Source organism: Bidens hawaiensis, unplaced genomic scaffold (assembly GCF_021521415.1).
Source record: "Bidens hawaiensis isolate Kalapana, Puna unplaced genomic scaffold, B.hawaiensis_p1.1 tig00037693_1, whole genome shotgun sequence".
NCBI classification, from domain to species: Eukaryota; Viridiplantae; Streptophyta; class Magnoliopsida; order Asterales; family Asteraceae; genus Bidens; species Bidens hawaiensis.
Genome location: NW_027505498.1, coordinates 47,391 through 62,957, shown reverse-complemented (window position 1 = coordinate 62,957; position 15,567 = coordinate 47,391). Strand labels below are relative to the sequence as shown.

At 41.4% G+C, this 15,567-nt stretch overlaps 1 protein-coding gene across 1 annotated transcript; it reads right to left on the bottom strand.

Moving 5' to 3' along the window:
- Window positions 1-12,337: 12,337 nt before the first annotated feature.
- LOC143613520 (uncharacterized) lies at window positions 12,338-15,240 on the bottom strand. The gene is made up of 3 exons (XM_077087204.1): window positions 15,165-15,240; window positions 15,007-15,088; window positions 12,338-13,824 (listed from the first exon to the last, which is right to left on the bottom strand). Exons 1-3 carry the CDS (start codon window positions 15,195-15,197, stop codon window positions 12,473-12,475), a joined length of 1,467 nt encoding a protein of 488 aa, XP_076943319.1. The 5' UTR covers window positions 15,198-15,240; the 3' UTR covers window positions 12,338-12,472.
- Window positions 15,241-15,567: the final 327 nt, after the last annotated feature.

Below are 15,567 nucleotides of genomic sequence, written 5' to 3'. Positions count from 1 at the left end.
TGCCATTCGCGTACCTATACACACATACTTACATTATAACATAAGAACACTCTAGGCATTCTTTACCTCATTCATTTAACAACCATAACCCTTGTCGACACGTGCAATATCCGAAGATCGTTCACGCCCCGACAAGTATTCATTTGAAACATTCATACATCTTCGATATATAATATTCGTACCTTTATTTTTAACCTGACAGTACGCGCAATATCCGAAGATCGTTCGCGTACCGTCAAGCAATCATTCATATCTATCACACATAACACATATGACATACACTTATCACTTAGGATAAATGTATTAACAACACATCGAGTGTAACACCCCGACCGATGGCGGATTATACATCGGGGCGCCACGTATTGTTTCATTACTCGTGACATTATTTGGGTGTCAATATTTAATAAATACGTTTTCATTGCGCAAGCGCAGAACACGAATCGTAAAGTAACATAAATCATATCATAACTTAAAATATTCAAATAACATAATTCGTCTTGTTACATTTTAATCTAGGTCCAAAGAAAAAGAAAACATCCTACGTGTCCTTGAGATTCCCAAAAGCAGCTACAGCAAACCTGAACATGTGTTAAAATAAAACGTCAACACTTGCGTGTCGGTGAGAAATCAAGTTTAATAGATATAAATAGATAATAAACACTGCGCGCAACATGTGCTTAACTGGGGTTTAACATAGGGTGTAATCAGATTGTGATCAAGCCTTAGATCATAGCTCATAGTTCAATCCGTGCTCCCAATTGAGCACAAAAACAAGAAATCATACGTGCATGTGTAACAAAACAAGAAAACCGTAAACGATAGGTCTCCCGTGTTCATCTAATGGATTCATGAAAACTTCGGAATAGGCCGTCAAAGCGGTTAATGATTCACACATACAAATAAACAGCCAAGTAAACGTCCATAACACATGGGGTTTTGCGCACATAAATTTCATAAACAAGTTTAAGACTCAAGTTGTACGAACACATGAACATCCCAAAACATTAAAAATAAAAAGGGGATTAAGTACGAGATTACTCACCTGAAAAAGGTGTGTTGAAAGATAATGCAAGAACCAACTTTTAAACAAGCACAAGTTTACCTATAAATAAGAGGTTATTGGTTTAACGATTGGTTTTTATGTCTTGAATATATGCAGTAAGTCACTTAAACAAATTATTTAAAAGGAAAAATTATATATTAATTATTTACCGAGAATCTGGGCAGAACAGAAGAGAAGAAGGAGGCAAAGAGAGGAGTGGCGCTGCTGAAGATCTCCGGCAGAGAGCAAAGGGAGAGAGATTTGGGGAGTGTTTAAGTGTAGTGTGTGTAGTGTTAAAAGAAAATAGTTTTATTTATAGGAAAACTCTAGGGAACACAATCCCTTAAAAGGAGGAAAAGATCTTAACAAAGCACAAGAAAACAAAAGCAAAAGATATCAAAAGATATGCCGGCAGCTGCAGGGGATGGGGAAAAGCTGACAGGTTACAGGTCAAAGCATGGGAGGTGTCAGATAAAGCACTGTTCAAGGCATGCAAAAGAAGATTTCAAAAGATTATGTCAGTCACTTTTTCTGTCAACCAATAGGATTGGTGCTCATGCTGCGCCGAAAGTGGCTTTTCGGACAGATGTCGGAACTGACCTAAAGTGCTCATACGAAAGATAAGATATTTCAAAAGCATACAAGCTGACCTAAACAGAAGAAAAGACTTAAGGTCTAGCGCGAGAAGATTCGAGCGCGCGCGAGGGTGGAGGCAGACAGAGAACAATTCTTAGCGCGTCGCGGGAAGAACTACAATTCTTAGCGCGCCGCGGGAAGAACTATAATCCTTAGCGCGTCGCGGGAAGAACTACAATTCTTAGCGCGCCGCGGGAAGAACTAAAATCCTTAGCGCGCCGCGGGAAGAACTACCATTCTTAGCGCGCTGCGGGAACAGTTTGCCTCGCGTATCGCAGGAACAGTTGGTCTTCGCGCAGGCTTCCTTGTAAGGAGTCTGGCGCGTGGAGCTGCGCAGACATCCTTAGGCGGGAAGAACCAAAGGACAAGCAAAGAGTTAAGAGAAAAAGGGTTTCAAGGCTTAAGGGTTAAGCAGAGGGGCGGGACGGCGACAAGAGAGAAAAGGGAGGCGGGACGGCGACAAGAGAGAAAAGGGAGGCGGGACGGCGACAAGAGAGAAGAAGAGGCGGGACGGCGACAAGAGAGAGAAAGAGGCGGGACGGCGGAAAGAAATTATTATTATTAGTAAGTAGTATATATAATTTATTTAATGTTAAATTTTACAAAGATTAATAATCAAATTTTAAATCATAAAAAGAATCGGATTCGAAAACGGGTACCTGGGTCGGGTCGGATTTGGGCAGATGTCACAGTCTCCCCTACTTTAAGAAATTTCGTCCCGAAATTTATCTCGAAGTAGGATGCGCTGAGAAAATGTGCGGGTACTTGATCTTCATTTGATCTTCCCTTTCCCAAGTGAACTCGGCTCCGCGCCTGGACTGCCAACGAACTTTGACAATAGGGATGCGACTGCGCTTGGTTTGCTTTACCTCGCGATCCATAATCTCAACAGGCTTCTCAACGAAATGCATAGACTCATCAACTTGAACTTCATCAAGTGGTATGTGGAGGTTCTCGTCAGCTAAACATTTCTTGAGATTGGATACATGGAAAGTTGGATGCACATTGCTGAGCGCGGGCGGCAGGTCCAGTTTGTAAGCAACTTTTCCCACCCTCGCAAGAATCTTGAATGGTCCAACATAACGAGGTGCAAGCTTACCTTTCTTCCCAAAGCGGACAACACCCTTCTAGGGCGACACTTTGAGGAGAACAAGATCACCAACTAGAAATTCGAGAGGCTTCCGCCTGCGATCTGCGTAACTCTTCTGTCGGCTTCTGGCAGTCAGCAGATGATCACGGATCTTGGCGATTTTATCGGTTGTCTCTTGAACTAGTTCGGGTCCTGTGATTTGAACTTCACCCACTTCGCTCCAACAAATTGGCGAGCGGCACTTTCGACCATAAAGTGCTTCAAATGGGGCCATACCGATGCTGGAATGATAGCTGTTATTATAAGAGAACTCGATCAGAGGTAGGTGTGAATCCCAATTACCTCCAAAATCAAGAACACAAGATCGAAGCATATCCTCAAGGGTTTGGATGGTTCGCTCAGACTGTCCGTCAGTCTGAGGATGATATGCAGTACTCATGTCCAAACGAGTTCCTAACGCAGATTGGAGAGATTTCCAAAAGCGAGATATAAAACGGCCATCGCGATCGGATATGATGCTCAAGGGAGTACCATGACGGCAGACAATTTCTTTAACATAAAGATGCGCAAGTTGTTCAACACGGTAGGTTTCACGAATGGGCAGAAAGTGGGCAGACTTGGTCAATCGATCCACTATTACCCAAATGCTATCATGTTTGCTTGCGGTCAAGGGTAACTTGGTGATAAAGTCCATTGCTATACTTTCCCATTTCCACGTAGGAATTTCAGGTTGTTCGAGCAAACCAGATGGGCGTTGATGTTCAGCTTTTACCTTAGAACAAGTTAGGCATTTAACTACGAACACAGCAATATCCTTTTTCATACCAGGCCACCAATAAGAAAGGCGCAAATCTTTGTACATTTTGTCAGCACCAGGATGAATGGAATACCGAGTTTTGTGCGCTTCACTCAGTATGACAGAGCGAAGATTCTCATCATTGGGGATCCAGATGCGATTGAGATAACAGAGAATTCCATTCAGGTTAGGGACTAGATGTACTTCTGCACCACACGCTAACTCGGCGCGTAGGTTGCCTTTGCTGATCGATGCGCGCTGCGCGTCGCGAATGCGCGATTCAAGATCGCTTTGGATCGGCGCGAAATGAAGCTGCGTGCGCGGCAAGATACAGTTGAGTTGGCTGGGCTTGCGGCTGAGCGGATCGGCTACCACATTAGCCTTTCCAGGGTGATATCGGATCTCACAATCGTAATCGCTGATGAGTTCGTTCCATCAGCGTTGTCTCATGTTAAGTTCCTTTTGATCAAATATGTGCTGAAGGCTTTTATGGTCTGTGTATATGATACACTTAGTCCCATAGAGGTAGTGTCTCCAGATTTTTAAGGCAAATACAACTGCACCAAGTTCGAGGTCGTGAGTCGTATAATTCTTTTCATGAATTTTAAGTTGCCTTGATGCGTAAGCGATAACCTTGCCTCGTTGCATAAGTACACAACCGAGACCTTGGTTGGAGGCATCACAATAAACGACAAAGTCATCAGTACCCTCAGGTAACGCTAGAACAGGAGCTTCGCACAACAATCGCTTGAGCGTTTGAAAGGCTTCTTCTTGCTTAGAGCCCCAAACATACGGTTTGCCTTTGTGCGTTAATGCTGTTAAAGGCAAGGCGATTTTTGAGAAGTTCGAAATGAATCGCCGGTAGTAACCAGCTAAGCCCAAAAAGGAACGGATTTCGGTAGGAGTGGACGGTGTAATCCAGTTCTTGATTGCTTCAATCTTGGATGGGTCGACATGAATACCCATCTTGTTTACAACATGACCAAGAAACTGTACTTCATCCGACCAAAACTCACACTTGGAGCGTTTGGCATAGAGTTGTTCGGTTTCGAAGCTTTTGCAACACCAACTGAAGATGTTGTTCATGCTCGGCCTTGGTTTTGGAATATACCAGAACGTCATCGATAAACACGATCACGAATCGGTCCAAGAAAGGCCTACACACCCGGTTCATTAGATCCATGAAGACAGCGGGTGCGTTGGTTAAACCGAAAGGCATGACCAAGAATTCAAAATGACCGTAGCGGGTTCGAAAAGCAGTCTTGGGAATATCCTCTTCGCGGATACGCAACTGGTGATAGCCAGAACGGAGATCGATCTTGGAGAAACAAGAGGCACCTTGGAGTTGGTCAAAGAGGTCGTCAATACGCGGTAAGGGATACCGGTTCTTAATGGTGAGCTTGTTCAGCTCGCGGTAATCGATACACATGCGAAACGAACCGTCTTTCTTTTTAACGAACAACACCGGAGCACCCCATGGCGAAGAGCTAGGGCGAATGAATCCTTTATCGATCAACTCTTGAAGTTGACTTGCCAATTCTTGCATTTCAGCGGGTGCAAGTCGATAAGGAGATTTGGCTACGGGGGATGCACCAGGGACAAGATCAATACGAAACTCGACTTCCCGAGCGGGAGGTAAACCAGAAAGATCATCGGGAAAGACTTCAGGAAAGTCACGCACGATGGGGATTTCAGAAAGTTTCTTCTTTCCTTCATCGGGTTTGACCACATGAGCTAAGAACGCTACACATTTCTTCCGCAAAAGTCTTCGGGCTTCAGAGCATGACATAAGTTTAAGGCCGTTAGATGGTTTCTCGCCGAAGATATGAAGATCTTGACCATTTTCCCGAGGAATGCGAATCAACTTCTTGGCGCAGATTACTTCGGCGCGATTTTGCGAGAGCCAGTCCATACCAATAATCACATCAAAGCTTCCAAGAGGCATGGGAATGAGGTCGATTAGAAAATCATGTTCATTAAGGTTAAGCGTGCAATCTTTGATCACGGAGTTTATTAAAATAGTTTCAAAATTAGCCAATTCAACTGAAAAGTTTTCGTTTAAGTTTACTCGTGGTCGCGCAAGTTTTTGTTCAAATGCGCGAGAAATAAAACTTCTATCGGCGCCAGTATCAAAAAGTATAGATGCATATTGTCCGTTAAGTAAAAATGTACCATTAACCACGTCATTATTCGCTTGCGCTTGGTGCGCGGTTATATTAAAAGCTCGTCCGCGCGTCACTTGGTTTGAAATTTGGTTAACTGGATTAGCTTGGGTAATTTGTACTTGCAGTCTCGGGCACGCGTTCCGGAAATGACTGGGGTCACCGCAGTTATAGCACGACCTGGGTCGTGGATTAGGGTATGTTGGTTGTGGGTTTAGCGGGTAGGTTGGTGGTGTTTGCGCGATTGGGTTGGCGGGAGGGACTCTACAGTTCTCAGCAGTGTGACCAGTACGACCACATCGGTTACATTGTCGACACGGGACCTGAGTTGGATGGTGAAGTATACAGGTTGGGCAAAAGGGTTGGTTTCCTGTGTAAGGTTTCTTAGTTGACGGGGCAGGGAGTGCGGGATTGGTTAAGGCATAGTTATGAACTACAGGGGGTGTTGGGTAGGTTGACAGTGGGTTAGAAGCGTATACTAGAGGTTGGTAGGCGGGTTGCTGGACAACGAGCGGGTTGGTAAGCGCGTAGGCTTGATGTTTGCGCCTGCGCTTGAGGTTGTTACGGTTTGAGGGTTCTGGCTTGGTTTCTGTTGGTTCTGGGACAGTCTTGGTGAGTTTGGTCTTTTCGGCTCCCCGCAGGAACAGGGTTCCTGCCCTGACATGGTTGTCGCTGAGCACAGCGGCCAACTCGATGGCGTCAGAGAGGGTTGCTGGGTTCCTGGCCCATACAGAATCTTGAATTTCCATGGGGAGACCCCCAAGAAACTTCTCGATGGCTCGGCGGGAAGGGGTAACTAGGTGCGGGACAAGCAAACTTAGTTCGTGGAAGCGCGTAGCGTACTCGCGCGCTTCGCCACTGTACTGCTTCAAGTTCCAAAATTCCTCCTCAAGGCGCTTTATTTCGTTGGGAGGGCAGAATTCTCTAGTCACAAGTTCCTTGAATTCCTCCCAAAGCATGCTAGAAGCAGCCCCTGCGCCACGCGCGTGAGCTATTCCATTCCACCATGTAAGCGCCCTTGATTCCAGGACACTTGAGGCGTATAAGGTTCGTCGGTCTGGAGGGCAATGGGTATGGAGGAAGGTGTTCTCAATTTTCTCGAGCCATTGGAGCATTACGGTGGCTCCTTCAAGCCCTGTGAATTTCGGAGGGTTACCCGCATTAAAGGATTTAATACAGTATCCGGAGGGGTTGGTATTATTTTGGTTTAAAGCTTGGGCTATCGCGGCGGCCATTTCATGGGAACGACGCTGCATACGTCTGCGCGCGGCTTCTCTCCTCTGATGACGGCGAGCTGATAGCGGAGGCATTCTATAAAAGTTTTAGTTTTTGTTAATATCTTGGTATGGGAATTCGTTTTAGCGCAAAGTATATCGTCGTAAAGCTTGTTTCGCGGAGTTAAATGCTATCGAATTTTGAAGTAAAATATGAATTAGATGCAAACTTAATACAGGTAATAAATTCGAATTGAAAATCGACAATTCATGCATCACCATGACTTTCCGAGTTCTCAATTTAAAATATCGAATAAACGAGCATTGAAGGTTGACAATTCATGTATCACCATGACTTTTCAAATCTTCAATTTAAAATATCGAGCAAATGAATATTGGAGATTGACAATTCATGTATCACCATGACTTTTCAAATCTTCAATTTAAAACATAAAGTTAATGGTAATTGAAAATCAACTATTCATGTACCACCATGACTTCTCGGATTTTCAATCCCCACAACAAACGAATATGCAAGTAAAGAAACAAATTGAAATTTAACAATAAAAATCGAAAGATCGCGGATAAAATACGAAATCATATGCTGCGTATGCGCAAGCATATTTTATAAATATCGAGTAATTAATAATTAGCGCGCAAACATGAGATATTTCTCACGCGCGAAAAGGGACTCTTAGGTATTCTAGGTCGTTACGTCTAACCACCAATCCTAAAGTCACGGAGCTCTGATACCAATCTGTAACACCCCGACCGATGGCGGATTATACATCGGGGCGCCACGTATTGTTTCATTACTCGTGACACTATTTGGGTGTCAATATTTAATAAATACGTTTTCATTGCGCAAGCGCAAAACACGAATCGTAAAGTAACATAAATCATATCATAACTTAAAATATTCAAATAACATAATTCGTCTTGTTACATTTTAATCTAGGTCCAAAGAAAAAGAAAACATCCTACGTGTCCTTGAGATTCCCAAAAGCAGCTACAGCAAACCTGAACATGTGTTAAAATAAAACGTCAACACTTGCGTGTCGGTGAGAAATCAAGTTTAATAGATATAAATAGATAATAAACACTGCGCGCAACATGTGCTTAACTGGGGTTTAACATAGGGTGTAATCAGATTGTGATCAAGCCTTAGATCATAGCTCATAGTTCAATCCGTGCTCCCAATTGAGCACAAAAACAAGAAATCATACGTGCATGTGTAACAAAACAAGAAAACCGTAAACGATAGGTCTCCCGTGTTCATCTAATGGATCCGTGAAAACTTCGGAATAGGCCGTCAAAGCGGTTGATGATTCACACATACAAATAAACAGCCAAGTAAACGTCCATAACACATGGGGTTTTGCGCACATAAATTTCATAAACAAGTTTAAGACTCAAGTTGTACGAACACATGAACATCCCAAAACATTAAAAATAAAAAGGGGATTAAGTACGAGATTACTCACCTGAAAAAGGTGTGTTGAAAGATAATGCAAGAACCAACTTTTAAACAAGCACAAGTTAACCTATAAATAAGAGGTTATTGGTTTAACGATTGGTTTTTATGTCTTGAATATATGCAGTAAGTCACTTAAACAAATTATTTAAAAGGAAAAATTATATATTAATTATTTACCGAGAATCTGGGCAGAACAGAAGAGAAGAAGGAGGCAAAGAGAGGAGTGGCGCTGCTGAAGATCTCCGGCAGAGAGCAAAGGGAGAGAGATTTGGGGAGTGTTTAAGTGTAGTGTGTGTAGTGTTAAAAGAAAATAGTTTTATTTATAGGAAAACTCTAGGGAACACAATCCCTTAAAAGGAGGAAAAGATCTTAACAAAGCAAAAGAAAACAAAAGCAAAAGATATCAAAAGATATGCCGGCAGCTGCAGGGGATGGGGAAAAGCTGACAGGTTACAGGTCAAAGCATGGGAGGTGTCAGATAAAGCACTGTTCAAGGCATGCAAAAGAAGATTTCAAAAGATTATGTCAGTCACTTTTTCTGTCAACCAATAGGATTGGTGCGCATGCTGCGCCGAAAGTGGCTTTTCGGACAGATGTCGGAACTGACCTAAAGTGCTCATACGAAAGATAAGATATTTCAAAAGCATACAAGCTGACCTAAACAGAAGAAAAGACTTAAGGTCTAGCGCGAGAAGATTCGAGCGCGCGCGAGGGCGGAGGCAGACAGAGAACAATTCTTAGCGCGTCGCGGGAAGAACTACAATTCTTAGCGCGCCGCGGGAAAAACTATAATCCTTAGCGCGTCGCGGGAAGAACTACAATTCTTAGCGCGCCGCGGGAAGAACTAAAATCCTTAGCGCGCCGCGGGAAGAACTACCATTCTTAGCGCGCTGCGGGAACAGTTTGCCTCGCGTATCGCAGGAACAGTTGGTCTTCGCGCAGGCTTCCTTGTAAGGAGTCTGGCGCGTGGAGCTGCGCAGACATCCTTAGGCGGGAAGAACCAAAGGACAAGCAAAGAGTTAAGAGAAAAAAGGTTTCAAGGCTCAAGGGTTAAGCAGAGGGGCGGGACGGCGACAAGAGAGAAAAGGGAGGCAGGACGGCGACAAGAGAGAAAAGGGAGGCGGGACGGCGACAAGAGAGAAGAAGAGGCGGGACGGCGACAAGAGAGAGAAAGAGGCGGGACGGCGGAAAGAAATTATTATTATTAGTAAGTAGTATATATAATTTATTTAATGTTAAATTTTACAAAGATTAATAATCAAATTTTAAATCATAAAAAGAATCGGATTCGAAAACGGGTACCTGGGTCGGGTCGGATTTGGGCAGATGTCACATCGAGTATGCACACAGCCCCGAAAACATAACAAGGAATGGGGCTAGAAACTCACCTGGACAGGGTTACGTTCACCGTTAATCGTAATCCCTTTCTTCAGCTGTGCACGGCTGACTGTATAACAAGTACACGTATCAAACAACTATCACTACTCATATCATCTTTCCAGTCTTAACTACTACCCACAACGAACGGGGGTCCGGGGCTGCGCCCCTGGCAGCGGGGTCTAGGGGCGGCAGCCCCTAGCAGGGTCCAAGGGGCAGAGCCCCTGGCTGGGGTCGAGCTGCCAGGTCAGCTTGGAAAAATTTTATTTACATTAACTGTTTTAACACATTTTTCATTAGGTTTTAATTTATTTTCTAAACGAACTTCACTTTAGGCGAAGTTAAACCTCGGGCGAACTTGGCTTCAGGCGAAGTTAAACCTCGGGCGAACTTGGCTTCAGGCGAAGTTAAACCTTAGGCGAACTTGGCTTCAGGCGAAGTTAAACCTTAGGCGAACTTGGCTTCAGGCGATGTTATCCTTAGGCGAACTTGGCTTCAGGCGAAGTTATCCTTAGGCGAACTTGGCTTCAGGCGAAGTTATCCTTAGGCGAACTTGGCCGTAGGCGAAGTTATCCTTAGGCGAAGTTACGCTTGAAGGCGAAGTTACGCTTGAAGGCGAAGTTCATCAGGCGAACTTAATCTTGCAGGCGAAGTTATCGTGCTGCATATCTGTTTGCCCATAAATCCTTCGTTTCTTAGCCAAATAACTCGATTTTGGTACCCACGGAATCGTATGATCGGCGCCTACAAATCCCAACCATCAAATCGGCCTAAAATCGACGTTTTAGGGGTCCGATTTGGGCAGTTTGGGTTTCGGGTCCGGTTAACCCATCCAATCCTAACCATTTTCAGTAATATTAGCTTTGTTGGATTTGTTCTTACCTTACCAACTCAGATCTATCAACAAAATCTCGGGTCTCGGCTTCGAATCTTGATCGGTTAGAATGTGTGTTTTGAGTGTGTGAAGAAATAGATGTAAATGAAGATATTTTTGGGATTTTGGGGGTATTTATATCCCTGAAATCCCATTCTCATTTAACCCATCTCAATTAATCCAAATCCATAACCAACGTCCATTACCCGACACTAGCCCGACCCATACCAACTCCTACTCTTTTATTTATTTCCTGATAACCCGAGTAAATTTTCCCTCTATTATTAAGTAATATAATTAATATTACTTTTGAAATTTCGGGATGTTACAAATAGATCTCTAATATAATAATATCATTTAGGTATAGTCCATGTCAAGACTCCGGTCACGTCTTATAATTTCTGATCACTTGACCCAGTGACCCCTCACCATTGCGGTAGTGAGAGGTGGCCCAACAAACAATGCAAAATGCAAATGTGTCAATCCTAAAACAAATATCAAATTAGATGTTCACTTATAGATATGACCTGTTTACTAGGTTGCAAAGGTGGTCATTTGCAACCTCAACTCATCTAACCTTGACTACAGCTTAAAACCTTATTATTCTAGTGCACTTCTTATCATCATATTTTTGTAAACATATCATGATGAGCATATAATGAGTAGTGATTATTTTTTAATGAATTATGTCCATTTATAAATTCACACTTTTACGTTTTTCAATCATTTTAATAACTTTTTATATTTTAATTCATATATAGTGACAATCAGTGGCGGAATCAGAAGTTCTTAACTGGAGGATCGTAATATCATTTTTCATTTGATAACCAATAGTCTAGTAAGATGGTGTCTACCCTTTCAAAATGAAGTGTTAAGGTTTAAATTCTTACAAATGCAAGATTAAGAGGATTTTATGTGAAAACAAATTTGTTGTAGAAAAAAAGATTGAATTTTTACTGATTAAATTATATCTTTTTGCAATAAAAACTTGTATATCTTGTACAGCAATCGTAAGTATTACTCATTTTTAAATGTAAATCGATATTAACATACTTTATTATGAAAAACATGAAACAACTTTAGTAGATGTATCGATAATCTATCTGATTATAAATATTAAAAGAAAATAAAGAATCCAAAATATTAAAAAGTTTTAATTCAAGTAAAACTATAAATAATAAAGTAATGTGACAATAAATCCTTAAAAGTTAAAACATATAACTGATTCAAATAAATAAAGTTTGCCCTTGAATTTTAATTAATTTAAAACTTGTTTCAAACTTTGGAAACTCAAAAGTCAAAACATTAAAGGTTGTGTCATGAGATATCAATTTTCTTTCTGTAGATCTTCACTCTTTTTCTTTCTTGTAAACAAAAAGCAATTTTCACAAACTCCACCGTCGTCAACTACCTTCCACCATAAAACATTTGATAGTATTATTTTTATTCATTTTGTTTACCATTCAACATTTCAACTACTTTATGAGGATAATGAGAGGGTCAAAACTCTAAAAAAACAACTAAGTTAAGATCTTCACCGGAATTGTTTGACCTACCGGAGGGCTGGTCGGAGGGTCAACTGACCCCTCTGGTTCCACCGATGGTGACAATGTCTAAAGTATCTATACACTGATATTCTCTTTATTTGCATACACATACATACTCATTCCGGGCCAAAACTTGTGATTTTTCATACAAACACTTAACATAACATATAAACAATACACAAACTACAAGCTCCAAGTTCTTCCTACACTACCCTTTCTTACTCTTATAAAATTAAATCAAAACAACAAACCTATTACATAATACTACAACTTTCAGTGTTCTCATCACTGAACACATGAGTCATGTTATCATTCCCCGGTGCTCCCATATGCGGCCCGTAGGCGGCATAAGGCTGCTGATGCCCATACATCATTTGCGGGTACATATTTGCCCGTTGCTGGTTCATCATCATCGCTTGCATGTACTGTTGTTGTTGCTGTTGTTGCTGTTGTTGTTGCAGCTGTTGTTGGCTGAACGGATTCCCATGATCCATCCCTTGACCGTGGTAAGCAATCTGTTGGGCCAACATCGGATTACCACCCATTTGGCCCATTGGATAGTTTCCCATTTGGCCCATCATCGGATTACCACCCATCATTTGACTAATGTTCCGAGCACCACCATTGCCGCCACCACCACCCCCGCCATTGCCACCCATGTTCTTCCCACCGCCATTTTGAGGCTTCTTGAAGTCGAGAAACTCGACTTGCTTATCACCGCCCTTAAGCTTTCCCTCGTCATGATGCTTTCCTTCACCTTTCTTGTCCCAAGAATTACCGCCCTTACCACCGTCACCGCCTTTCTTGCCACCCTTGGGACTTGAGGCACTTTGTTTCTTTTTACCACCACCAAGAAACATCTTACTGCCAAAAAAGCCACCAAACCCACCCCCACCGCCTTCTTTACCACCTTTATTCTTTTTACCGCCGTAGCTATCACCGCCCTTTTTCCCGCCATTACCATTTTTAGCATTATCATTAATTCCACCCTTGCCCTTGAACTGGAAAGGCAACTCAAACCCTGCACCTGGTCCCTTCTTACCATTCATCATTGCAGCCATTGGCCCATGGGGACCGTTCCCACCCACCCCGGGACCCCCCTTCATATTATTGGGCTTCATATCAATCCCATCAAGACTATCATCATCCTCATCATCATATTCATCATCAAACTCATCATCATCTTCATCATCATCGTCATCAAAATCATCCTCATCATCAAACTTCCCACCGTCGCCGCCAGCAACCGGCAAATTAAATTTAACCGATTTCTGGTCCTTGTTAGGCGGCTTAAAATCTTTGAACCCTTTATTCATTGCCGCTTGCATTTGTTGCAATTGTAGCATCTGTTGCATTTGTTGATTATCTTTCCCACCCTTCTGATTATCTTTACCACCCCCACCGCCACCTCCGCCTTTTTGATTCTTGTTATCAAAACCCATGTTCTTGAACTGGTTATTAATAAGATTAGCGCCGCCTTTTTGACCGCCCCATAGCTCAGCGTGTTTACCAGACTTGTTAAGTTTCTTTACAAGCGCATTCGGATCCACATTTCCGGACACCGTGATCTTCCCTTGCTCAAGATCTATGCTTGTTTTATACACCCCTGTCAAATTTGTTACCAGATATTAGTTTAACAAAGCATCAATATTTAAATAAAATTATTTAAAGTAAAATTACTAAAAATAATATATAGGTCACATGTTATTATTAAACAAAAAGATAGTCTACCAGTGGTCAAAACTTCAAAGAAACAAGTAAAGCGTGTAAACACGCAAGGCACTTTCTAAACTTTCTTATGCACCGTCTTGTTTTTGCCCAAAAGCAAACATTTAGGTGCAAACACGCAAACCACTTTAGCTATGCCAATCACTTTCCTTCCACCCACTAGTTTACTTTTTGAATTTAGTAAATATTTATTGTGTCTATCTAGTGCATAAAGAAAGATACACACTATGTATGTTTTACATTATCTTCTAACTTAATAATACAACTTTATTGGCCAACTAATTTTCTGGTAACCGGTTACATATTTATAAAGTAAACAAATACTATCGTATACGTTAATTGTTTCTAGATAAGGTTTCTGATGTTAAAAACAAATACTAATAATAATAATAATAGCACAGGATCTTTATGGTCACATGTTCAAAAACTGACTCAACTGGTTTACCATAGTGGTAGGTTATGAGTCTAAGTCTAGAGATCAGTATGAAAGGTAGAATTGTTGCACAAGGGTATTGGGTAGTTTCAAATGCGTAATAATAATAATAATAATAATAATAATAATAATAATAATAATAATTTTGTGATACTTTTTATGAAAAAACTAAATTGTTGCACAATTGCCAAAACAAATTTTGTGATCTTTTTTACTGGACAGGAATTATAAAATAAAGAGAGAAAATTAATAAAAAAAAAACAAAAAAGTGAAAAAGAAAATAAATGAAGGCATGTGGAGAGGGGACACAGTTATGGTCGCAGTAGCTTCGGCAGAACTACTCCATGGACATAATCTCCGTTATATTATCTTAAAGTTTATCTTATTAACCCAAAAATATCTCTATTAACTTTATACAGTAAATCCGCCTTCAATTACCCAACATTGAAGCTACCTACTACCTAACACCGACTCTGCCGCTACTGATTTAGGTAGCATACGACCAGAGTCGGTGTTCAAATTAGTTGCTCAGCGCAAAAGCAACTAATAATGTAAAGACCAAATCAGTAGCGTCGGATTCAGATCTGTAGATCTATGTAAGTTTGATTGTAAGTCAAGGAGACTAACCGTCGACTTTACTCAACAGCTTTTTGATCTTCTGTTTACATCCATCACAGGCGCACTGTGTGTTAAGCTTGAGGACGCATGTCTGCATAAAAAATTAAGCAGTGAGTGATAGTCGGAAAACAGGGGTGCGTGTAAAGAGGTTGAAATTAAATAAGTACCTGAAGCTTCATGTAGTCTTGTTGTTTGTTCATGTTGAATGAGAGTGGCTCGGATCATACACGGGATGTGAATGAATTGAGAGCAGAGAGATTTGGGAAAGGAAAAAGGGCAAGGCAAGAGAGATGTAAAATGAACACACTGAATTTAAAGCCGTGGAGTGTGGTACTTATTTCCAGCTTTCGGTGGGGCCCAGAGCTAGCTAAAGCTTGGTTGGTGTTTGAGTTATTATTATACGGTCTCTATACTTTTTTGATAGATTTTATTTGTTTTTTCTTTTTTCAGTCTGTACTTTTATTTAGTTTCTTGGATACATTTTTATTCTTTTTTTTATATAGCTTGTGTATAGACTGACCCTAAGGTTATTATTAACTAATATTAAATGATAATATTAATGAACAATTA